This window comes from Lepidochelys kempii, chromosome 5 (assembly GCF_965140265.1).
Source record: "Lepidochelys kempii isolate rLepKem1 chromosome 5, rLepKem1.hap2, whole genome shotgun sequence".
NCBI classification, from domain to species: domain Eukaryota; kingdom Metazoa; phylum Chordata; order Testudines; family Cheloniidae; genus Lepidochelys; species Lepidochelys kempii.
Genome location: NC_133260.1, coordinates 101,886,419 through 101,911,738, shown reverse-complemented (window position 1 = coordinate 101,911,738; position 25,320 = coordinate 101,886,419). Strand labels below are relative to the sequence as shown.

At 42.0% G+C, this 25,320-nt stretch overlaps 1 protein-coding gene across 5 annotated transcripts in view; it reads right to left on the bottom strand.

Annotated features, from left to right (window-relative positions):
- SMARCA2 (SWI/SNF related BAF chromatin remodeling complex subunit ATPase 2) overlaps window positions 1-25,320 on the bottom strand; it is a 182,944-nt gene that overhangs the window by 134,656 nt on the left and 22,968 nt on the right. For 3 of the 5 annotated variants that reach the window (XM_073345222.1, XM_073345221.1, XM_073345225.1), the window contains 4 exons: window positions 12,913-13,242; window positions 12,404-12,433; window positions 11,285-11,386; window positions 9,223-9,472 (listed from right to left, as the gene is read on the bottom strand). In XM_073345222.1, the coding sequence (XP_073201323.1) occupies window positions 9,223-9,472; window positions 11,285-11,386; window positions 12,404-12,433; window positions 12,913-13,242 (712 nt within the window). Of the gene's footprint in view, window positions 1-9,222; window positions 9,473-11,284; window positions 11,393-12,403; window positions 12,434-12,912; window positions 13,243-25,320 lie in introns of all 5 variants that reach the window. The other 2 variants (XM_073345223.1, XM_073345224.1) reach the window with 2 other exon arrangements.

The window sequence follows — 25,320 nt, the reverse complement described above, 5'->3', positions numbered from 1 at the left end:
AAGGACTTACTAACCCTATTTAAAGGAACATTTAATTAATCTCTGCAGTTCAGCACTTTATCTTCATCTAATCAGAACATGGCTATCGCATTACAAACTGAAGATAGAGATCTCCTTGCAAAGTAGGTGATACTTACCTCTCCCTCACCAATTGAGGGTAACTGTGGAAATTATGCCAGATCACTGCAGGCTGTAGGAAACGGATACCAGGCAGCAAGCAAGAAAGCTTTATAAAAGGGAGACCCTTTTCAGACAATAAAAGGACATAGTTTGCAGCAATCATAAATTAAAGATGCTGGAAAGTGCCATTTTTTTTAATTAATGCTGGTGGGGAGGAGAGCCATTCCACCTAGTGGAACAACATTAAATTACACTACACATTATTAGTTTTAGACATATTTATTAAGATTAAAGTAGCACTTTATTTCCAAGGAAGTATTAAAATGGAGTTTTATAAAAGCATGTCATGAATTTACCACTTTGGCCATATATCAAGTAGCACAGCAAATTTAAAAGTTCAACACTTAGTAGTAATTTAAACTTTTTATAGCAATGAGTATTTTAAATATCCAAGTTTCTTTTAATCTACCATTAGTCACACAGGGATTAACAACAATTATACCCTAATTTCATCTCACAGCAACATATGCTGCAAGAGCAGCGAGGCACAACCAAGTGAATTCAGGGGCAACATCAATTCTAAATTTTCTTGCTTTTTTGTTGATTTAAGCTAAAGCTTTTTAATGTCAAAATGTGGTGCTTTTGGGGGAGGAAGGGGAAATCTATTAAATGTAGAAAGTCTCCCATTGACATGTCATCAGTTTCCAAGGCTTCTTCAGTCTCAACAATATGTTACTAGATCTATTACTGCTCCTCCATCTGTAGTTGTCCATTTAACAAATGGCTAATGGAGAAGAACGCCATGCTGCACCTTTAAGACAAGAAAGACGTGCACAGCAGTACACATCTTATCCTGTGCAACTTTGGAGGTCTGCAAAAGCACTCCATCAACCTCTCACAGGGTGCACATGTGCCGAGGTGCACTACCCACACATACTTTCAGGTCACTTTTCCCTAGGCAGTTACATTAGCCATGCATGCGCAGTATGACGTTCCTTAGTGTTACACTTCACAACCTAAGCAAGGAGAGCCCGTACCTGAGCCTATTGCACATATACAGTAGGCGATTTTCAAAGCTTATAACTTGGTTACACCACAGGAACATATCCAGTAGGAATATATTACCGACCATCTGACCAGGATGGTGATAGTGACTGTGAAATGCTTGGGGAGATGAGAGGGGCTATTAAAATAAAAAACTCATTAATAATGGGGGATTTCAACTATCCGCATACTGACTGGGTACATGTCACCTCAGGATGGGATGCAGAGATAAAGTTGCTTGACACCTTAAATGACTGCTTCTTGGAGCAGCTGGTCCTGGAACCCACCAGAGGAGAGGTAATTCTTGATTTAGCCCTAAATGGAGCACAGGATCTGGTCTAAGAGGTGAATATAGATGGACTGCTTGGTAATAGTGACCGTAATATCAGGGGTGGCCAACCTGAGCCTGAGAAGGAGCCAGAATTTACCAATGTACATTGCCAAAGAGCCCCAGTAATATGTACTGATTATACACATATATGTATTTGTGTGTATAGATATATATATGCATGCACATAATCATAACATAAGTTGATCATGTATATTTATTATACATTTATAATGTATAGTTAACAATAATAACTTAATCTTTTACTAAGTGGGACTTCTGGCAATCTTTGCTTTCAACAATTCCCTTGAAGTTTGGTTTTTATTCAGCTGTGCTCACACACAGCAGTTCTCTTAAGTGGCTGTCTGCCAAAACGGATCAGAGCTTGGATTTCACATATTTGAGTGTCGAGAAAACAGACTCACAAAGATAGGTCGAGGCAAACATCGAGATTAATTTTAGGGCTGCACCTCTGATGTTGGGGTATTTATCCTCTGGTACAGATTTCCAGAAAGTAAGGGTCCCCTCTGACTTCTGAACAGATTTCAATCTTCTAACAGTTCTATTATTTCCATCTGGGATGTTTCTTCGTCAGTGACTAAAGGCGGCTTCAGACAATCCGCTTCAGCACTAAAAGGGTCAATCAGAAATCTGATTTGAGGTCTTTTCTGCAGCAAATCTTGGAATCTTTCCTCAAAACTGTGCTTACGATCTTTAATCACGCTCGTATACCTAGTTGTGCTCCATTTTAGGGGGTCTGCTGCATCTTCTTTTGATCTGGCTCGAAGTTGTGACATTGAGGGAAAGTGTGTCAGCTCTCCCTCAAGCATTTGTCTGGGAAACAACTGCAGTTTGTTCATGAATGCAAATATGCCTTGCACTAGATCAGACAGCAACTGGAATTTTCCTTGTAAATCCACATCTAGTTTATCCAAATGCAGCAGCATGTCTGCAAGAAATGCCAAGTCTAGAAGCCATCCAGGATCTGTAAGCTCGGGTATATTCTGTGCTTCTCCTCCATAAACAATTTTACTGGTTCCAGGAGCTCGAAAAATCAAACTGCGCAGTGAAATGGCAAATCGGCAGGGAAGTCGTCTTCATCCAATTCTTCAATTACATTTTGAAATGGTCTGTGCTTGAGTGTATTTGAAAGACTGAATTTCACAATATGCAAGACAGGTTTCATGATGTGATCAAATTTGAGAGATTTTTAGACACCAGTTGCTCCCGATGAATAATACAGTGAAATGTCCAAAATTCGGGAAAGCTCTCATCAGACTTACAAATCCCTACTAATCCATTTGCAGTTCCCCCAGGGACGGAGCCCCATCCATTGCAATGGCAGTGAGCTTCTGTAAAGGAAGTGGCTTTTCGCAACTACCAACATGAACACCATGAGCAGAGTTCAGAACCTTGTGGGAATTCTTGATTCATATGTGCATGGCTCAAAGCGAAATGACGCTGAAAGTTTGAAGATTTGAACTTTGAGACACAAGCCTGGCAAAGAAGACACATGACCTTACCATTATGTTTAACGAAAAAGTACTTATTCTCCCACTCCTGTTGGAAGGCTCAATTTTCATCTGTGTATTTTCTTTTCTGTTTGCACTTGCCTTCCATTGTAAGATGGTGTAAGAAAAATTTAGATTAAAATTTTCCACACCAGCTAGTCACCGTGTGATTTATTCAAGGAGACACTGGGGCTGGCAAGGGGATGCTGGACCACTGGCTCTGTCCCAGGCCCCACTCTCTACTTCACTCCTTTCCCCAAGTCCCCACTTCCACCCCGCCTCTTCCCACCCCCTCCACCAAGTGAGCTGTGTCCTCACTCCTCCCTGCCCCCACGAGCCTCCTGCGCTCCTCCTCCCCCTCCTCCCCCCCCGCCTCCTGCATATCAAAAAACAGCTGATCGCGGCAGGCAGGAGGCACAGGGGAGAGAGGAGGAGGCGCTGATTGGGGTGGGGGGTCGCTGGCAGGTGGGAGGCACTGGGGGAAGAAGGGGGAGCTGAGCACTCACCATTTTTCCCCAGAGTCAGCTCCTATCAGGAGCCGCATATTATCTTTCAAAGAGCCACATGTGGCTCTGGAGCCACAGGTTGGCCACCCCGATACTATAATTAAATTTAACATCCCTGTGGCGGGGAAAATACCACAGCAGGCAAACACTGTAGCATTTAATTTCAGGAAGGGGGATTATACAAAAATGAGGAAATTAGTTAAACGGAAATTAAAAGGTACAGTGCCAAAAGTGAAATCCCTGCAAGCAGCATGGAAACTTTTTAAAGACACCATCATAGAAACTCAACTTAAATGTATACCCCCAAATTAAAAAACATAGTAAGAGAACCAAAAAAGTAAAAAAGCAGTGAGAGACAAAAAGGCATCCTTTAAAAAGTGGAAGTTAAATCCTAGTGAGGAAAATAGAAAGGAGCAAAAACTCTTGCAAATGAAGTGTAAAAATATGATTAGGAAGGTCAAAAAAGAATTTGAAGAACAGCTAGCCAAAGACTCAAAAAGTAATAGCAAATTTTTTCTTTTAAGTACATCAGAAGCAGGAAGCCTGCTAAACAACCAGTGGGGCCACTGTATGATCGAGATGCTAAAGGAGCACTCAAGGACGATAAGGCCATTGTGGAGAAACTAAACGAATTCTTTGCATCGGTCTTCACAGTTGAGGATGCGAGGGAGATTCCCAAACCTGCGCCATTCTTTTTAGGTGACATATCTGAGGAACTGTCCCAGACTGAGGTGTCATTAAAGGAGGTTTTGGAACAAATTGATAAAGTAAACAGTATTAAGACATCAGGACCAGATGGGATTCACCCAAGAGTTCTCAAGGAACTCAAGTGTGAAATTGGAGGACTACTAACTATAGTTTGTAACACATCATTTAAATCAGCTTCTGTACCAAATGAGTGGAAGATAGCTAATGTGACGCCACTTTTTAAAAAGGGCTCAAGAGCTGATACTGGCAATTATAGTCCAGTAAGCCTGACTTCAGTACCGTGCAAACTGGTTGAAACTATAGTAAAGAACAAAACTGTCAGACACATAGATGAACATAATTTGTTGGGGAAGAGTCAACCTGGTTTTTGTAAAGGGAAATCATGCCTCACCAATCTACTAGAATTCTTTGAGGAGGTCAACAAGCATGTGGACAGGGGAGATCCAGTTGATTTGGTGTACTTAAATTTTCAGAAAGCCTTTGACAAGGTCCCTCACTAAAGGCTCTTAAACAAAGTAAGCTGTCATGGGATAAGAGGGAAGTCATGGATTGGTAACTGGTTAAAAGATAGGAAACAAAAGGGTAGGAATAAATGGTTAGTTTTCAGAATGGAGAGTGGTAAACAGTGGGGTCCCCAGGGGGTCTGTACTAGGACCAGTCCTATTCAGCATATTCATAAATGATCTGGGGAAAAGGGGTAAACAGTGAGGTGGCAAAATTTGCAGATATAAAATTACTCAAGATAGTTAAGTCCCAAGCAGACAGCGAAGAGCTACCAAAGGATCTCTCAGAACTGGGTTACTGGGCAACAAAATGGCAGATGAAATTCAATGTTTTTAAATGCAAAGTAATGCACATTGGAAAATATAATCCCAACTATACATATAAAATGATGGGGTCTAAATTAGCTGTTACCACTCAAGAAAGAGATCTTGGAGTCATTGTGGATAGTTCTCTGAAAACATCCACTCAATGTGCCGCGGCAGTCAAAAAAGCAAACAGAATGTTGGGAAATCATTAAGAAAGGGATAGATAATAAGACAGAAAATATCATATTGCCTCTATATAAATCCATGGCATGCCCACATCTTGAATACCGCGTGCAGATATGGTCGCCCCATCTCAAAAAAGATATACTAGAATTGGAAAAGATTCAGAAAAGGGAAACAAAAATTATTAGAGGTATGGAGCATCCGCCATATGAGGAGAGATTAATAAGACTGGGACTTTTCAGGTTGGAAAAGAGACGACTAAGGGGGATATGACAGAAGTCTACAAAATCATGACTGGTGTGGAGAAAGTAAATAAGGAAGTGTTATTTACTCCTTCTCATAACACAAGAAATTAATAGGCAGCAGGTTTAAAACAAACAAAAGGAAGTATTTCTTCACACAATGCACAGTCAACCTGTGGAACTCCTTGCCAGGGACTGTTGTGAAGGCCAAGACTATAACAGCGTTCAAAAAAAAAGAACTAGATAGGTTCAACAATGGCTATTAGCCAGGACAGGCAGGGATGGTGCCCCTAGCTTCCATTTTCCAGAAGCTGGGAATGGGCGACAGAGGATGGATCACTTGATGATTACCTGTTCTGTTGATTCCCTCTGGGGTACCTGGCGTTGGCCACTGTCGGAAGACAGGATACTGGGCTAGATGGACCTTTGGTCTGACCCAGTATGGTCATTCCTATGTTCTTATGTTCCACTGAAATATTCAGATACTTTTCTACAATGAGGGCTATATGCCAAATTTAAAGTTTTGGTACTTGATGTCTGGAGTGTAGAACTGGTAAAGAAGTGGCAAGAATCTTTTTTATGATAAGGAAAGTATTTTTCCATTCTCTTACTACCAAAAAAAGATGGATGATCTGGTTTTTACTCAAACATTTACAACACATTTAAACTTCAGGCACAGACCAAACTAAATACCTGACCATTTCAGAGACATATCAGCAACTACGATGGGTTCTGAGGATGGGAATGCTTATACTACCTTAACTATAGTTGTCATGTCCTGCTCCCATTGTGCAAAAAGGCACATAAATTTGATACTGTTAGATAAAGTGTACCAACAAATTTACTACAACAAAACAAAATCCGCTGCAGCAGTCAAGAAAAAAAAAACAACACAACTCAGCCAGCCTGCCACCTACCAAAAAAAAAAAAAAAAATCCTTTCCAACCTCTCCTCATTCAGGGCAGCATACCCTCAGCCCTCTCCAAAAACCTATACAATATGTCTTTGCAGCTTGCCCAAAAGATACAAAGTGAGGGTATTTCAAACCAAGCAGCCATACAATGGATAAGATGAAGCAGTTGTTCAAGGTTCCTAAGACACTCTTCTGATCCTTGCACAAGGACTAGTCACAGTCATATTCCTTGCACTCCAAGCTTAAAACCTGTGTGGAGCCAGAACCACTAGCCACCCCAAAGGCAGTGAATGGGGGAGAATGGGATCACGCCCCCCTCTTCCGAACTTCTACCAGCCAACATTGTTGACTAGCTGTGAAGAATGTGTCACACCCTTCATGTCTTCCCATTCACATTGGGGAGTTCCCAAGGCACAATGCCTCTCTGAGGTTCTCTAAGGTCCTGCTGGGGTCCTGTGACTACTCAGCATCTTCAAGACAGGCCAGAGCCTTAAAGACATGGTTTGAATCCAAAGAACACTATACTTTAGCCTTGAGGTAGACACAGTCTGTTAATGCACTGCTAAGAGATCCACATTCAAACCCTGGATTAATTCAGGAAAAAGAATAGCTATGTGATCTCCTGTAGGTCCCCATTTGTATACATCCCTAAGCCATACAATCCGGCACAAATAGCAATCTCTGATCCTTGAAGAAGCAGGGTTAGAAGAGAAGAAGCAGTTACAGATGAAGGCTGAGGGGCACCATCAGTCATATATGAAAGTGCGTGTGGCACTGGCCCATAGGATTCCTGGCTCATGTCATAGCTATATCCCCTTCCATAAGAACAAAAGTTAAATTGTACTAAGCTTTGTGTATCATATATATTTTCTGAAAATGCTGTTAAACTACAATAACCGTACACAATGAAACAGGTAAGGCCATTCCAAGTTAAGGTAAAAACGATGCTAGTGACTAGGGACTCAATCCAGCAAATTGCACACTTAATTGAAGCAAAAGCTTGACTGTTTTGATGGATCAGGGCCTGAAAAAAGAGTTTCAAAAGTAGTACAGAGAGTGTACCTTTAGGCCTGTTCTTAATCATTAGTAAGATACTTTTTGCCATTACAAATGTGTCATATTATGCAAAGTACTACAGATACTAAGTAGATCTTTGAGCAGCATCATAACTCTTAGTTGACAGGGCAGTTCTGTCTTAGAAGCTTATTTACAGCATACTGAAGTACCTCTAAACATCCTTCAAGGCAGTTAAGATGCAATGATGCAGAATCATGCCAGATATTGTCCTCTGCAGGGTATTCCTAGGTAAGACCTTCCCCATCTCTGCACAATTTTCTAGTTTTGCTTAGGGTACTGTAATCACACTACCTTGCCCACCAAAACTGGGCTATTTGAATTTGATCATTTTGTCTCTCAGAAAACAAAGCTTGGAACGAAGCAAATCCTGGAACTGCATCACAAAAGAGGAGTTATGACACTCTGGATAAAACTAAGTTACCTACACTGTAATGGTCTCTTCTAAGCAAAACATTAGAGTCCAAATCATTTTATTGTACACATCTCACCCACTTACTAGACGCCCTTTCTAGCACACTGCTGCTAAACATTTCATATTCTATAAAAGTTCATCTCAATCATCCTCCCTCAGAAATTTGTAAAGCTTGAGCACGTTCCTGAAACAAATGTCATTAGATCCTGCTTCCCATTTCTATTTCCTTAGGCCTCTACCTTTTCAGTAATTGGAACATAGGCACTGCCATTCCAGATTGGACAAATGGAACATCTAGTCTGACAGTGACCAATATGAGAGGTTTAAGAAGAAGGTGCAAACCCCTATAAAATGGGCAACTGTATAACCACCACTGTCCCAAAGGGGAATTTTTTTCTTAACCCTAGGTAGGCCCTGCAGACACCTGCCTATCACGCTGACCAATACTGTCACATTGTTTCTTTGTACTCCCCTGTATGTTGGTCTGTCTGCACCTGTTGTCTCTTGTCTTAGATTGTAAGCTCTCGGGGCAAGGGACAACTTTTATTATGTATTTGTACAGAACCTAGCACAACTGGGTCCTGGTCCACGACTGGGGGTTGTTGGTGCTACAGTAACACAAATAATTAAATATTAATAATTAAGTATGAAGGTTGATATGCTATTATAACAGACACTCCTGGGTCCTCAGCACTTTTTAGTCAGGACACTTTTATTTAAGAGCCTAAATATGAGCATAAGGACCTCATTTTTGGTATTTTTTAAAATCTTTGTTTTGGCTTGCTTGCTTGTGCCCTTTACTTCCTGGTAGATCAGCCAACTCACATTACATTGGACAAACTTCCTGTTTTTTATTTGGCTATTTGTTCTTTGATTTCCATCCTGGCCCTCCTAATTTCCATTTTACATTTCATCTGTTAAACCTTGTTCCTTTTTATTGGAATCACTTGGGATGGATGCCCACTTATTGGAAGATATACTTGAGTTCTTGGCACTTAAGTATCCCCCTCCTCTGCCCCTGGATTCCAGCTGTCTGTTTTCCCCTTTGTTTATAATTCTGAATACTTCTTGTGATTGATAATCTTTGCTAAAATAGCCTCCATGTTGATTCTAAGGATTTTAGTTTCACAACCTGAGTCCTTTTGGTCCTGATCCAGCAAAGCACTTGAGCACATGTTTAACTTTAAAGTAAACTTTAGAATCACCCTTTAGTTTGATGTCTCTATATTAGTTTTCACTATGGCCCCTCTCAAAAGAATGATTTTAATTATGACCATTATGAGCCACAATTGCAAGAGAGACCAGAGCAAGTGTCCACAAATACAACACTGAAGCATGTGTGGTTTAAGTCTCATGTATCCCTCTTTACCTGTATTCACGCTCCTGGAGTATTTCAACAGGATCCAGTCCTTGTGGCTTCTGGATGGGGCTGATACGGTTCTGTTTTTGCTGCAGCTGGACGATAGGTGAAGGCTGTCCAGGGGTTTGCTGTGGTACAGAAGGACCAGGCATGGCTGCAGAAGGCTGAGCAGCAGGAGGGGCAGGTGAAGGCCTTCCACTAGGAGGTGGTACAGCAAGCTTTTGTGGGGTACTGGCAACATTCATATCTGGGCCTTGACCTGCAAAACAAGTAATGTGGCCATGTGAAAAACAGAGCAGCTTTATTTTGAACATAAAAACCTGCAGCTAGGCACCTGAGGCAAACTTTCAAAGTTAACAAAAATACACACTGAGATTGGTTTCAATTCCCATAGAGGAACAATATACCGTAGTATATATAGAATATACAGAAAGTAATCCAAAAATAGTAATGGCAACAGAGTTTATTAGGGCTATATTTTCATTTAATTTGGGGGAAGGGGTGGTTTAAGAGTAGTGTTTGTATCAACAAGAGACTTCTAGCACTGGGTAGATCTAGGCAGAGGGTCAAACTCTGCTCTCTTATGTGGGCACTGTCCCCATGTAGAATATGAAAATACACCCAGGAGTAGAATTTGGCCAGCTCCAAGAGCAAGCTTCTTTCCACAGCTCTGCCAGAAAAAAAGTTAGCAGTATTCATTTTATTAAAACATCCACTTTTATATACTCTACAATATCTTAATATATTTGTAAAATTACATTTTTTTAAAAAACACACACTACCCCAGATTAAGATAGTAATATTAGTAAATATTTCAAGTATTTGGTACTTGGTTTTTCTTCTGAACTGTAGCACTCTCCTAATTTCAAAAGTTTAATGCATCACTTAACATGAAAGTAGCATCTAATAGAGATAGATAGGGAGTTGCAGTTTATGGGCCACTGTGCATGGACGAATAGTTACTGATTTGATGGAGATGTGGGGGAGAGACATTGAAAACAACAGCACAGACATCTGCAACAATAAAGCTGTCACTGTATTTTTTGAAGGGGTGCAGAGGTTGGTGTATAATAATTCAATTGATGAAACACAATCTCAGAATCTGTCCTCAATCCCAGGATCAGTTTTCTTCAGATCCAGGATCCGAAACCCACCTGGAGAAAATGGCTCATCTTCAGGGCTCAGTTTGTTGGAGCACTCAAAGGAATGTAACGCTACAATGGATTAGACAGTGATATTTCGTATCTTTTTTAAAGAGAGCGATAAATGTCATCTGACGACATTTCTTTTTAGGATAGCGAACCATCATTTAGTCCCCATTTTCTCCAAGATTTAATTCTCTTTAAGTACTGACACAGAATAAGGACCTTTTTAATAGGAGAAATCTGTATCATATCAGTGTCTGCATTAAAAAAAAAAAATTAATCTTTGAACAAAAATGTTCCAGACAAAGGAACATTTACTATTAAACTGATATTCTTAATTCGTCCTATCACCTTGCTTCTTTTACTCCAAGTTCAAGTTTCAAAAAACCAACAACCGTTTTTAAATGTATTCCCAGAATATCGGATTATAAAGCAGATTATCTAGAAGAACAATGTAACATTGTTCTCTAATCCTTGAAGACTAACTTCTACTTTAAAATTTAGTATATTTTTTTAAAAAGCAAGCCTAATTTTATCCATTGTGTGAAAACTTTTGTTTACAGTAGCCAGAAAAATGGTCAGAACAGCTTGCTGCAATTAAACATGCTCAGAATGTAACTACCTATTTATTAGGTTTTATGCTTGTCCCTCAAACAGCTTATATATTTAATTCTGATTGTAGAGAGGGGTTTCATGTTCAGGCTGCCTAACAGCAACAATAATTTCATCTGCCCAAGTCATTCACGGTCTGATCATTTGTAGGACACTCATTCATATTTATGTGTGAGGCAAAGTAAAGGTTATGCTATTTCTTCTTTATGCCTTTTTGTCTCCCCACTTCCTTTCCTGTCCCTACTCCCAAAGCCCTGCCTACAGAGTTTAACCTTAACTGTGTAGTACAAAATTATTGTTGTATTCTCCTCTACCTTCTGCCCAAGGTTTAGGGGTCATAGCAGCTGCATGTCCTGGCACTCCTGAAGCAGGTCCTGGCCCAGTTGTGGGACCAGTAATTGAATGTACCCCAATACCTGCAACTCGACAGAGAAAAGAAACATATTAAAATACGCAGCATTCCTATGCTCCACTTCTATGCTCCAGAAATCACTCCACTTTCTGGCACACAAGTCTATATATACAAATACAGCCCACAAGTCTATATATGCAATTAAATACAGATTTAAGTGGATTTCTGCTGTGTGAAAAAGAAATGTAATGAAGTGCATTTAAATCAAATCTACTAAAAAAAAGACTGGAAGACAAAGCCATGTGCATTGAAATAAAGTGACCAGCAGTGTTATTAAAATTGTTATTAACAAGAAAAATAGAATCATTTTAACCCCCAATTTTTAACTAAAGAAAAGTGATTTGGGATCAGTTTTACTTGACTAGCACTTAAGGCAAACACAAACATATTTCATCCACAGATAGTTCATGGAAATCTTTAACTCTTTAAAAAAAACTGCATATTTTGAAATCTGTTCTTGCTGCTTATTCCCTGCTTAAAATCATAATCCTCTGTTTGGTAGATACTCTGATGTCACCAACAGAGGATTACTTCTTAAGGTGGGTAATAAACAGCAGGAGGAGATTAAGTGTTAAAAACAAAGATTAAGTTTTCATAGCCCCTAGTAACAAGGGAGAGAGATACAAAAGCAATAGATAAATGATATTTAAAACGGTCTCTAAATAATTTGGTATTTTCTTTTTCATAAGGCATCATCAAGTCTTAAGGGCTTCTAAACCCAAAAAGTGATGTATAGCTAAAAATACATACAGGTTACTTCCATAAGGATACAGCTATTATGAAAAAATGCGCATAAACTTGGATGGATAAACTTTTTTCCCAGGGGACGAGGATGGGAAGGGTGGTCATGATGGACCATCACCACACATTTTTCCTGTATGTGAATTACAGACAAAACAAAAGAGCCCACACCCCAAACTTGAGGAGTTTTAAGCAAAGACCTGTTCAGAAAATGCAAAGGGTGTTTAAAGGTTCACAGTTTAAGAAACAAAAAGCATGCTTCTGTCTAAAAAGTGTTTACCTACTATGTTGCTTGTAACATCTAAGATCACTATGACAGAAAAAAAGAAAAAAATGTTTATATTTTTCAGTTTACTTAGTGCATTTCTCAGTACTCTGCATATGGCCAGTTTCACTGTTTCACTTACACAGTCAATTTCTCCTGTTTTTTGTTAGTCAGTGTTTATGTACAGGGTGGGATATAAGCACTTAAAAGAGAATAGTAAAAATGTGATGATTTTTTACCACCACAAAAAAGGTAGAGGGTACCCAGGGCAGCTGAAGTACATAAAAATACTTTAGTCTCAATTTTTTTTAATTAACTGGATTTCAAGTTTACAGTGTGTTTTTAATGCAGTGGTTTTATGCCACTCTTAGTCCAACTTATATAAAGCTGAAGCTCGATGTTCATACTGAGGCCAAAATCTGGCCCTCACATGCATGCACACACCACCACTGATGCTGAAAGTTTTGCATTGGTGTAACTGATGGCAGAATATGACCCATGCTTCATAGCCCACATTTACTTACCAGGTGGTCTGCTGTAGTTAGCAGAAGCCTGTTGCTGTTGAATCCCAGGCAATGTCCTCTTCCCTTGAACAGCAAGTTGCAGATTTTCAGGTAAAGGCTGGCCTCTAGCTAACATTTTGTAAGCTAGAATCTGAGCCCGAAGCTGGTGCAGCTGGACAGGGCTAAAAGGTGAAGGACCTCTGTTGGGTTGGCTCATGACCTGTGGATCTCCTGGTATCATGGGTCCTGGTTGACTTGGTGGCATGTGGGGTGGAGTTGGGCCCCCTCCAGACATTGGACTGGACACATGTTCTGGTGCTCCCAAAGGAGATGGGTGAGGAGACATATAACCTGGAATAGTCAGGAGGATCACAAATTTACTTTCCCAATTAATTAAGTCTTATGAGCCACAGAACGTCTCTTATGAAGACCCAAATCATACACATTTTCTCATTAGTTATTATAGCAATAATATTTTTTGTGAAGACAGAAATGGTGATCTGGAGTTCCTTGGAACAACTAGAAGGCTACCAGAACCAATCTTGCACCAGGTATCATGGTTCTTTTCAAATAATAACTCCCACGTTTTTTGGGTAAGGCATCTAAAACCAAACTGTCCATCTTAAACCCAGTGCCTCCAAACAGCTTGGGAACCCCAACCACCATGATGGGGCACTGGCTCACTGAAGAGGTGTGGGAAATTTTCATCTGGCAGATTTTTGCAGTTTGCCTACTACACAGTTTATCCAGATTGTAAGTTTATTTATTTTGATGTATACATATCTCCCCTGAAAAGAAGCACTTGCCCATTACTCTAGGCATTCCTTGACAATATCTTCGAAATAAAGCTATAAAAAAGACAGTTCTTAAGTCACCCTTCAGTAATTAGCTACAATTGCGCCACCTTATACTGATTAGTGGCTGAAGTTTGACTAAATAATACTCAATATCCTTCACTATCTGGACATTGGAGAAATTGTAAGAGCCATTTCTGAACATAAACATTTTTTGAAAAAGCCAGTGGAGGTGTTGGTGCTCTGTGAAAGTTCTGGTAAAAAAAAGCACAGTGCTAGGGAAAAGGTGCAGATCTTGTGTATTTTATTCCCACCTGAGTTTATCAGTGTGAATTTTGATTGCATTGTACAAGTATTATTTATTTTCATCTCTCTGCAAAGTGGAAAAGTATCACTAAACCCCAGCTTTCCTATATGTAAAACAATGGGTGGCAGAGTTTGTTTGATTTCATTGGAGTGAAGCACTTACCCTGCTTATGCTCTTTTGAAAATCTCACTAGGCTCCCCTCTGCATCTTTAGGCACCTAAATACCTTTGAAAATCTGGCCCATGATGACCAGAAACAATTTGCCAATTCTCTAACTACCGTTAATACTTGGTGTAATAGGGTGAGTTGCCAATGGGCAGGAATGCCTGGGGCTAGGCCAGCCCAGATTACAAAATGCCACATGAAAGGAATCTGGTGATTACAATATAAAAGGCAGCAGAGGAGGGGAGGAGAAAGACTGTCAGAAGCAAGCAGTCTGGCAGTGAGTTGGGGAAGCTCAGGATAGGAGGCTGTGTGGAGCTGGTGGAAGCAGCAGCTGTGAGGAGCATGTCTGGCACTTGCAGAACCCTAGCCAGGCAAAGCCTGTGACTGGGAGTTTAAGAAGGGAAGACAAACATGGTTGTTTTGAACTCCTGAGTTCTATTTTTGACAAACTCTCTTGCCACCCTGAGGAGAACTGGTGAAGAGTGAATCAAAGGATTTGAGCTTAGAAGGTCAATGGAGAGAGAGTTCTTAAAGGGACCTGGAGGAAAGGGAAGTAAAGATGGGATGACCCCAGGAGGGGGTGCTCAGGAGGCAGTAAGTAGTCAAACTGCTACACTTCCTTCGTTTAATAAATTGGTTACTTGTAAATACAAATCAGGTTTTGCTAAACTTATTTTTTTCTTATGTATCAGTACATTTAAAGAACACAACAATTTTAAAATGCTGATATTGTACATTTTAAATGAATTCCAAATTTCTGTCCAAATGCAACTTGACACAAACCCTGAGGAAAAAAATATTCTAGTAAATGAAAAGCTTCATTCACCATTTAAAAACATAAAAACTAAGACCAGAGGTAGCCAACCCATAGCACGCATGCCGAAGTCGGCACATGAGCGGATTTTCAGTGGCACTCACACTGCCCAGGTCCTGGCCACTGGTCCAGGGGGCTCCGCTGCCGGCCCCAGGTCCCAGCCACCAGCCCCCTGCCAGTCAGGGTTCTGTCTGCCAGCCCCGGATCCCAGCCACTAGCCCCCTGCCAGTCAGGGTTCTGTCTGCCGGCCCCGGGTCCCAGCCACCAGACCAGGTGGCTCTGCAGCCACCCCCAGCTGTAGCCCACTGCCTCCAGCCTGGGACAGTGAGGGGTGCAGACAGGGGCAAGAGGGGGCCCAGCTCAGCACCCCCACCTTAAAAATTGTTCCAGAGCCACTGTACTGGGATATTTTTAAGTCCTGATTTGCTGCTTACATCACTATCACGCCATGAGGAACAACGCACTGCGTTTGACGTTGAGATTAGAATGTACATCCAAGAACTGGAATCAGAATTTTCTGACAGATTTCAAAATTTCCAGCAATTTGGCCCAATGCTTTCTTTTCTAATTAAACCTGAAAAGTTCAATGAAAGCGACTTGAATTTGTCTGTATTTCAGTGGATGGGTGTTGAAGATTTCAAAATGAAGCTCATTCAATTAAAAAGTTCAGAATTGTAGGCATCAAAGTTTGGAGATCTGCGGAGTGCACTTGAAGCTACCAAGAGAGATCACGGGGCCTCTATTCTGACCTGCCGGACGTCCCTGCCAGTGAAATTTAACTGTTTGAAGAAAATTACGTTTGCAATGCTTTCAGCATTTGGATCCACATACTTGTGTGAACAGGTATTTTCACACATGAAATCTGTCCTCTGTCCCTCTTGCAGCCAGCTAACAACTGATCACTCAGAAGCCTGTGTGCAGCTTAAAGTATGCAAATACGTGCCAGACACTGGAAACTCAGCAAGGAAAACCAAGGGCAAGGATCACACTAAACCGATAAGATCTGCATTTTAACTTAATTTTAAATGAAGCTTCTTAAACATTTAAAAAACCTTATTTACAACAATCGAGTTATATATTATAGACTTATAGAAAGAGACCCTCTAAAAACATTAAAATGTATTACTGGCACGTGAACCCTTAAACTAGAGTGAATAAATGAAGACTTGGCACACCACTTCTGAAAGGCTGCCAACCCCTGAACTAAGACTCTGAATAAATGCATATTAAACTTTGTTTAAATAACTATATATGGCTGTAGATTATCCTGCTGCTTATCAAAAACAAATTTAACGTAAAGGCTATAGATGGTTGCAAATCAAGCTCTTTTAATAGTTATACCAATGAGAATGAACCATTCTTTAGGAAAATCACTGAAGTACAAATGTGCAAAACAAGATTAAAAAAAAAAAAATCAATGATTTCCTGCTTGCCGATTTAAATCACCACTTTAAAATCAATGCACCCTACCTGTATCCTATTAACAACAACGTAGTAATACAAATAAATGTAATAGACCAGAGAGACGGACTTTGAGGAAAGTCTGGATGAACTGAGTACATAGCTTATCTAGATTACAAGATACAACGGATATGTGCAGATATGTGAAAGGTGCCAATGCCAAAGGAAGGAAGGAATTCAGTATGGGCTGAGGCTGTGTCTATATTGAGTTCTTTCTTAAAGTTTCCCATTGTCATTCTAACAACTGCGCAACTCCACTAGTTGTAGCAATGGTGGGTACGTTAGTGTACATTGGAGCAGGCATTGTTACCACTGTGTCATCCACATAACATGGTGATGAAAATGCTTCTGGGCCACTGACACTAGTCCTCCCATCCTGGCTATCTCTGATGGGACTGCATCAGTGCTACAGCAATGGCAGACTTTTACAAAAAAAGCTCACTGCAGATCAGGCTTAGGGTAAAGGGAGTGTTGCTCTAGGAAGTAATGTGATTACTCAAATAAAGGGTTAACTTTGAATGAATAACACTTCACCCACCACTGAAATGCAGCCACTTTGGTGCAGAAAACCGGTGTTTCACAATACACAACAATACTACCTAACAGCTTAGAACATGTGGTGCAGAATGCCTTAGGGCTTGGCTATACTTGTGAGTTAGAGCGCATTAAAGGAGCCAGGCAGGGGCGCACTAGCTCACTATCCGTCCACACTGGCAAGGCACGTAGAGCGCTCTGACTCCGTGGCTAGAGCACTCCTGATGCTCCACCTCGGCGAGTGGAATAACATTTGGTGTGCCCCCGCTGGAGCACCATGGCACCAGTGTGAACACCCTGGTCTGTTAGTGCGCTCTGATCGGCCTCCAGAAGTGTCCCACAATGCCTGTTGTAACCATTCTGGTCATCACTTTGAATGCTACTGCCCCGCCCTCAGGTGACCAACCGTCAGACCCGCCCTTTAAATTCTCTGGGATTTTGAAAATCCCCTTCCCGGTTGCTCAGCCAGGCGTGGAGTGTTCTCAGCGAATCTTTCCAGATGACCATGCCTCCACGTGCCAGGTGATCCCCAGTATGGAGCAATGGCGAGGTGCTGGACTTCATCAGTGTTTGGGGGGAGGAACCTGTCCAGTCCCAGCTGCGCTCCAGCCGTAGGAATTATGATACCTTCGGGCAGATATCAAGGAACATAATGGAAAGGGGCCATGACTGCGACACACTGCAGTGCAGGGTTAAAGTGAAGGAGCTGCTGAATACCTACCACAAAGCCCAAGAGGCAAACTGCCCCTCCAGTGCTGCCCCCGTGACCTGCCGTTTCTATAAAGAGCTGGATGCGATACTTGGGGGCGACCCCACCTCCACTCAAAGTACCACCATGGATACTTCAGAGCCCAGTTCAACAAGGCAGAAGGAGGAGGAGGAACAGCAATGCGGGAGCGAGGGTGCTGAGGCAGAGGAAGACACCCAGGAATCCCTAGATGCATGCAGCCAGGAGCTGTTCTCAAGCCAGGAAGAAGGTAGCCAGTCGCTGCGGCCGGTGCTTGGGGAAGGACAAATACCAGGAGAGGTTCCCGGTAAGCGGCTTTTATTTTGGGAAGGAAGTTATGGTGTGGGCTCTTGGGGTGAGGAGGGCTAGGGTTGAATGCATGCCTAGATGCGGAATAGGGCGTTGATGTGCTCTCTCACATTGAGGTAATCGGCCTCAGTGATCTCTTCAAAGGTCTCATCCAGAACTTTCACAGGTTTCCTGGGAGAGTCACTGTGGTCCTTGTCCCAGTAAAGCTAACTTGTCCACCCCACTGTGCCGTGAGGGGGCGGGGGGACCACTGCTGCACACAGGCAAGCTGCATATGGGACAAGGCGGAAGTCGCATGGCGGTAGAAGACCCTCCCTTGCTTCCCTGGTCACCCTCAGCAGTGAGATATCTTCCAGGACCAACTCCTGTGGAAAATGTGAGAACAGTGTTCAGTATAGGAGCCCCCTGCTGCTGTTGGCTCTCCCCAAGGCACAGATCCCCAGAGGACAGTACAGCCGTGAAACAATCAGTCACACTTGACCCTGTGCTTACTCACCATTTTGGGGCTCCTGTGGGTTATGAGCGCTCACTTTGGGACGGGCAAATTATGCTGTTGTGTAGACTGCGCTTGCCCTTAAGTACGGGGGAATCATTGCTCTGTCTGGCGTGAACAATGCTGCCGCTGTTATGTGTTCCATTTTGCCTTTCCAGCTGCAACCTTGAGATCTCAGCCGTCCATGTTATCACCGGCCGAAAGACTCCGAAGAATCAGAAAGAGGCCACGTAGAGGCAAGGAAGACATGTTGCATGAAGTAATCCAGCATTCACGTAATGAAAATCAAAAAGCGCAGGAGTGGTGGGACAGCGAAAGGAGGATCCGCCAGCCGAACGAGGAGCGCCGGCACAAAAGCGCGGTGCTCTGGCAGCGAAGCATGGATCAGCTGATAACCACAATGGAGCGCCGAGCGGACTCGATCCAGGTGCTCGTAGCCATGCAGGCGGAACACTACCGCGCTCCCCCCCCACCCGCAGCCCTTGTCCCAAAACTCTTTCCCCTTGTGCCCCCATGTCACCTCCAACCCGCTTTCCCCAACATCCGGCTTCTTACCACCACCCGCTGCCTCCAACACCTGTAGCTTCTCCACCCAGCCCTGAAAATTACAACCCTTACCCACTGCACTCAACCCCCATCACTATGCACTGTAGCCATCCTGAAGTGCAGCACTCATTGCACAGCACTCCAGCCAGGAAGGCTGAGTATGATAACAGGACATACGCAAATCTGTGATTGTACCGTTCCCCACCCCACCCCCTTGCCCTGTCTGTTTCCCAAGCAGTTGTGTTTCTTTTCAATAAATGGATTTTTTGCCTTTAAAAATATTCTTTATTATTGCATGCAGTAAAAGATACCTTAGCCCAGAAAAGAAACAGCACTGCAAGTCAGTGCAGCAAACACAGATTCCTACTAACACTGGAACCACTGCACTTCACTCCCCTGCAAGGCACCAGACATTACTGGTGGCTTTCAGCTTCAAATTGCTCCCTCAAGGCATCCCTAATCCTTGCAGCCCCGCACTGGGCCCCTCTAATAGCCCTGCTCTCTGGCTGTTCAAATTCAGCCTCCAGATGTTGAACCTCCAAGTTCCATGCCTGAGTGAATCGTTCACCCTTCCCTTCATAAATGTTACGGAGGGTACAGCACGCGGATATAACGGCAGGGATGCTGTCATCGGCCAGGTCCAGCTTCCCATACAGAGACCACCAGCGGCCCTTTAAACGGCCAAAAGCACACTCCACAGTCATTCTGCACTGGCTCAGCCTGTTGTTGAACTGCTCCTTGCTGCTGTCAAGGCTCTTTGTGTAGGGTTTCATGAGCCACGGCATTAAAGGGTAAGCAGGGTCTCCAAGGATCACAATGGGCATTTCAACTTCCCCTACGGTGATCTTCTGGTCTGGGAAAAAAGTCCCGGCTTGCAGCTTCCTGAACAGGCCAGTGTTCTGAACGATGCATGTGTCATGCACCTTTCCAGGTCAGCCAGCGTTCATGTCAATGAAACGCCCACCATGATCCACAAGCGCCTGGAGAACCACAGAGAAATACCCCTTCCGATTAATGTACTCAGAGGCTAGGTGGGCTGGTACCAGAATTGGAATATGCGTGCCATCTATCGCCCCTCTGCAGTTAGGGAAACCCATTTGTGCAAAGCCATCCACAATGTCATGCATGTTACCCAGAGTCACGGTTCTTCTGAGCAGTATGTGACTAATGGCCCTGCAAACTTGCATCAATGTTCGACTTTCCCACTCCAAACTGGTTAGCGACTGATCGGTAGCTGTCTGGAGTTGCCAGCTTCCAGATTGCAATAGCCACTCACTTCTCCACCGGCAGGGCAGCTCTCAATCTCATGTCCTTGCGCCGCAGGGTGGATCATAAGGAGTAACTCGACTACCAAACGTGACGTGGTGGTGAGACTCGTCAGCATACTCCTCAGCAGTTCGGGCTCCATTCCCGCAGACCGAAAGGGAAGACAGAGTGCGCAGTACAAAAAACATTGAAAGATGGCGCCAAATGTGGACGGAAGCACAGGGATTGCTGGGATGCGAACCAATGCATCACGAGCCATTGGGACAGGACCCAGAATGCCCCCCACCCCCTTCCCACAAGCCACGGCGCCAGAATGGGAAGAGGTGCTCTGTGGGACAGCTGCCCATAATGCACCACTCCCAATGCTGCTGCAAGTGCCGCAAATGTGGCCACGCCAGTGCGCTTGCAGCTGTCAGTGTGGACAGACTGCAGCGCTTTCCCTACTGCGCTCTCCAAAGGCGGGTTTAACTGACAGAGCTCTACACCTGCAAGTGTAACCATGCCCGTAGCCAACTAAAGCTACAAGGAGAATTTTTGGTCAGCACCATATAAGTTTTCCCAACTGGAATGTGGCCAGGATACTGGTGCTAACACTGACTCTTGTGAAACTGCTGAAGGACAGGGGTGGAAGTCCCAAGTGTATGAGTCATTCAAAACTACGACTGGAGAAATACAATGTAGTGGATAATCTTACATTGGGAGGCAGATGGATAATGTGACCTAATAGCTCTTTTCCTATCTCTATATAAGAAACAAAAGGATCACAAAAGAAAAATGTAGCTAATTTAAGAATAGGGCAGGTGAATATCAATATTCTCTGAAGTGCAGGTAACTTGGTGAACTAAGTTGTTCTAAATCTACCCAAATGTAGGTTAACAAAAAAACCAGCACATTCTGTGTAGAGACTAAAAACATAGATACTAAGTCCTAGCACCTTAAAAACCCTTTGGTGCTTGTGACCTAGGCAGTCCTGTGCTGGCAGCAAACAGGGGCTAAACAGTTATAAATCTATTCCCAGGAACTTGCCTAGTCATGCCCAGACAGGTATGTTTCCCCTGTGATCACCATCTTCATGGTATTTCACTGAAGGGGGCCATATGAGGTCTCAGCCAAAAGCTAAGAACTCGCTAGTTGTCGTGACTATTGCAGTATGTACACAAAATATTTAAAGACTTATGTAACATAAAATATTGTTACGAACCTGCTGGAGGTGGTTCTCAAAGCTAACTCAATCAAGAGTGGGAACAACTGACCTCTTTTGACCCACCCCAGTCAAGTGTTCATAATCTAGACAATGTATGAGCTTGGACCTTTACAAAGCACAAAAGAGCCCAAGACCAATACCTTGAACTGGGGAAAAGTCAAGGCAAATTTAAGTTAACAAAACACCCTTGTTATGAAGGACACATGGTGGTGTCCATTAAGAAGGTGATACTCTGCCAGCATGAGTGTCATGAAAAGTGGATCCTGGCTCTCTTGACTGTACAAGCACCGTATGGAGTGACCATTGGTTGAGAAATACCTTATTGGACAGGAAAGGAACTTGTTAATAAGTATAGGCTCTAGACTGCATTTTGTATTTATCTGTAACCATATGTTTCCAATCCTTATACTTCTATTTTCATCTTAAGAGCTGCCAAATAAACTTCTATTTGGGTTACGATAAACATGACTAAGCGCTGTGTGGTAAGGAGAGTGTTGAACTGATGTGAAGCTAGTGAACTGTAGAGCACTGCTTCCATGGAGGCAGCAAATCTGTGTGCCGTGTGGGTGTCCAGAAGATGAGGGACTGGGCAATCCAGCATAAAAAAGTGGGCTGTACAGACAGGCGGGAGGGACATGTGCACCAGGGCCAGAGCAGAACTCTAAGGGCTAACTAGCTCCATAAAACTTAGCCACAGGTTATCTGGGCTCTGACCCAAGGACTCACTTAGGGAGCCAAAGGGCTGGGGTGTGCAAACTGCTGGCCTGCACAGTGAAAGAGCGGAGCTTGCAGAGTCTGGAGTGGGGCCCTTATACTGTCAGCAGCTGGCATCTTTGGGCAAGTTCCTTCCAGTACACACAGACATGGCTCCCTTGCACTATAAGCAAGCAGTAGAGATTCACCCTGTATCCCTTGGGTAATGTCAAAAGTGTCACAGTGCTTATGTTTGCAATTGAGTTATTTAATCAGCTTTGAGCAGGGCACTTGAGAAATATTCTCTTCTACTGGCCTAGCTTTCACTGACACCAGGATAATTTTGTATATGGTGTTCAAAATCCAAGGCATGCATAGTTTGGGTGTTTCAGTCCATTCTTTGCCTTTTGACTTCTCTCCCATCAAAAAACCACAATTATTTGAATCCTCTCGATGTCTTCAGGTTTCCCCTGACTCCTGAGGGGGAAGGGGTGGAGAAGAGGTAGGATTGGGATGACTTAATTTTGATTCTGTACATATCTCCGCTTAGCAGTTTAACAATCTACAGCAAAATCCAGTACATCTAATGCTAATATTAATACTGTCTGCTTACATTAACATACTGTGCTGAATGTTGTTGCTAATGCAGTCTAAGTTCAGTTAAATGTAGCTGTTTATATAATTTCATTTAATATGAAGCAAGATAAATGCATTTTCCCTGTTATATTAATAAGTCAAATAGAACAAAAACAAAGCTACTGAGATTAAACAGAAGCATCATGTAAGCACAATAAGTTCAAACCTTCAAAAGCAAATCAGCAATCTGAAATACTACGGAAACAAACTTAACTTTAGATAGCAGGAAAGGAAGGGGGAACTGTGGGGGAAAGAGATACCAATTCAAGAGTCTTTTTTCCCCACCAAATTAATGTCAGATTTTTGTAAAATCATCCTGTCGCAGTATGACTGCATTAAAAATGTGACAGTCTGTCTCAGCTAGTGAGATTTTTTCTGCATGACTAGCATTCCACTAAATCGAAGGAAAAACAGAATCTAAATAATGAAGCTGCATAACTTATTTTTGTAATTATCTTTAGTTAAAAAAAACCCCAGAAGAGCAAATGCCTTTGAGACAGTGGATAGACATTTATCAGCAGGATGACAAAGTAGTTGCAGATTTAGCTTTTTAGAATGGTTTTGATTTGCTCATCAAAAATACGCAAAAAAGGCAGTTTTCCTTGTTTCCTATTGCAATAAATGTTCCTCCCATGATACTGTACCAAGCTGCCTTGAAAATAATCTTTGCTGGCCAATAAATACTCTGGACTTCATTTCAAGACCGTGCTCTCAATGACATGCTTGCATTAGGCATGTAATTGCCACAACTGCACATGCAAGCAACCTGTTATGTTTCTAACCATCCTCCTGCATCTGCATATACCTAATTATTTACACAATTCTACCAATTGCATACTATAATTCAGTGCAGAATTATATATCTTTGAAATTCAGACCTTCTCTCCATACTCCATTGGCATATTTTCTGAAAGGCTTTTCAACTAACAAAATGCACTTTAAAAAAAATCCCCTGTATTACTTGAAGTTTGGACATTTAAACTAGTCTAGTTGGAAATAAATGGTCTGTGTGTGATTTGACTGTAAACTCCTTTGGGTAAGGACCACATCCTATGTGTTTGTCACTGTTCACATTCAACAAATACAAAAATTGTCGGAGAAGGGAAACATTGGATAAAATCTATTTATTTTCCACTTTCAAAATCTGAAACATGTGGTATATGCCTGTGTCTGAACACTTACTCTCTTACACTCCCAGTTTGTGGTTATAGATTTTAAGGCCAGAAAGGACCACTATGATCATTTTAGTTGGACCTCATGCATAGCACAGACCAAAAACTTCATCTGATAATTTCTCCAACCCCATGACTTCTGTTTGGGCTACAGAACATTTTTGAGTGACATCCAAGTCTTAATTTAAAGACTACGTAATGGAGAATCCATCACATCCCTGCACAAGGTCTTCCAATGGCTAATTACTCTCACTGTTAAAAAAAAAAAAGTGCCTTATTTATAGTAAGGCTTGGAGGAATTAGATTTATCAGTAAATGTCAGTAAACTTCAACTTCTCTATACATACAAACTGACATTTCCACTGATGACAGAAATTTACAGATAAGCAAAAAAATGCTGCTTAAGAACTTAGTTTTGATTTAAGAATATTTACTTTGTATATTTTGACTTGTGATATTGACACATTATATCTTAATGGTGATAAAGCTTTTACTTTTTGAATGTCATGTGCCATTACATAACTAAGCTCCCCATAACTTCCCAAAATCGTAAAAAGAGAAAAAAATTGAAAAGCTTACAAATAAACATTGATATGTCAATTATTTTAAAAAAACGGAATTCTGCCAATCCTATTTACAGTATGAATTTGTTTGGTTTTAGCTTTCAACTACTGAATCTCATTATGCTTTTTTCTGGTAAATTAAAGAGCCATCGACTACAAGAAATCTCTTCCCCAGTTAAATACTTGTAGACTATGATCAAGTCACCTCTTAGCCTTCTCATAGACAATGTAGTTTAAGTTTTTTTCCAAGTATAAAGGCATGTTTTTCAGCCTTCAGGTCATTCTTGTAGCTCTTTTCTGAACCCTTTCCAACTTCTCAATATCCTTTTTGAAGTGATGACTTCAGAACTGGACACAGTATTGGTCACACCAATGTTGAATACAAAGGTATACCTCCTTCTTTATATTCCCTGCTTATATATCCAAGGATTGTTTTTGCCCTATACTTTGCTACAGCAGAGCTTAATTTCAACTGGGTGCTCTCGCTTTATTCCAGGATACAGCCTCGCCCTCCCTCCCATCTTGTATCCCCCTACATTGACCTGCTTTGTTCCTTGATTTAGACAGCCAAGTGCAAGGTCACATGTTGTTCAAATGAGCTCACCTTACCAAGCAATTCAGATTGGCCTGTATCAGTAACCTCTTCCCATCATTATTTATCACTTCACTATTTTCAAATTTTACTAGCAATAATATTTTCTTCCAGATCATTGATGAAGATAGTGAATAGCATTGGGCTGAGTGG